Genomic DNA, 673 nt, shown 5'->3' with positions numbered 1-673 from the left:
CCAACCCAAATAAAACCAAGAAAATTAGCCCCTGCTAGGCTATGTACTTTGCTGAGATTTTTTTTAACATGATGATGATGACTTCTAAGATTTCTATTTGCTTTTGCTAAAAATGTCATTCACAAAACCCACCTTCCTTTGCCCATGTTCCCCCTTTGCTTTCTGCGTCTACCAAATCTGGAACGCAAACCCACTAAGTAGATTCCCAAAGAATTTTTGTCTTCCTTATACTGAGTAGCCTATGGGGCAATCACGCTATTTTCAAAACAAGGTTAATCTAGCAGCTAGGGAATAGGCATGACAGGCCGCTGGCTTCCTGTCACCCAGACTCCTTCACTCCCGTGACCCAGGAAGTCAAGCCTTCCCTTATTCAGTTCATAACTAATAAACATATGGCAGTGAGTGCAGGGCTCTCTTCTCAGCTAAAGAGGATATACCCTCTAGCCACAGTGCAAGGATATGATCCATACAACCCTAGGAATGGAGATAGGGCTGGGAGAGGGGGCAAAAGAAAAAGAGGAGTAAGGAAGAAGAAAATGAGAGTGGGAGGATCAAAACCCGACTGATGATTAGGGATATAAGCTTAAATGTCGCAAGTTGCGAGTAAGAGCATAGTACTCTAGAAAACCTTAGGGAGTAAGGCAGGGGCGGGGGAGAGAGAAAGAGGATCTTT

At 44.0% G+C, this 673-nt stretch overlaps 1 protein-coding gene across 4 annotated transcripts in view; it reads right to left on the bottom strand.

The window, feature by feature from the left end:
- MCTS1 (MCTS1 re-initiation and release factor) overlaps window positions 1–673 on the bottom strand; it is a 16,893-nt gene that overhangs the window by 15,092 nt on the left and 1,128 nt on the right. For 3 of the 4 annotated variants that reach the window (XM_077756281.1, XM_077756279.1, XM_077756280.1), the window contains exon 1: window positions 133–291. The exons of the other annotated variant lie outside the window; for it this stretch is intronic. In XM_077756281.1, coding sequence (XP_077612407.1) covers window positions 133–146 — 14 coding nt within the window. In that variant the 5' untranslated portion in view covers window positions 147–291. Of the gene's footprint in view, window positions 1–132; window positions 292–673 lie in introns of those variants that run through there. 4 annotated transcript variants of the gene reach the window in all.

This window comes from Crocuta crocuta, unplaced genomic scaffold, assembly GCF_008692635.1.
Source record: "Crocuta crocuta isolate KB4526 unplaced genomic scaffold, BGI_CrCroc_1.0 scaffold1156, whole genome shotgun sequence".
NCBI classification, from domain to species: Eukaryota; Metazoa; Chordata; class Mammalia; order Carnivora; family Hyaenidae; genus Crocuta; species Crocuta crocuta.
The sequence above is the reverse complement of the archived record's forward strand: the minus strand, read 5'-3'. Positions and strand labels throughout refer to the sequence as shown.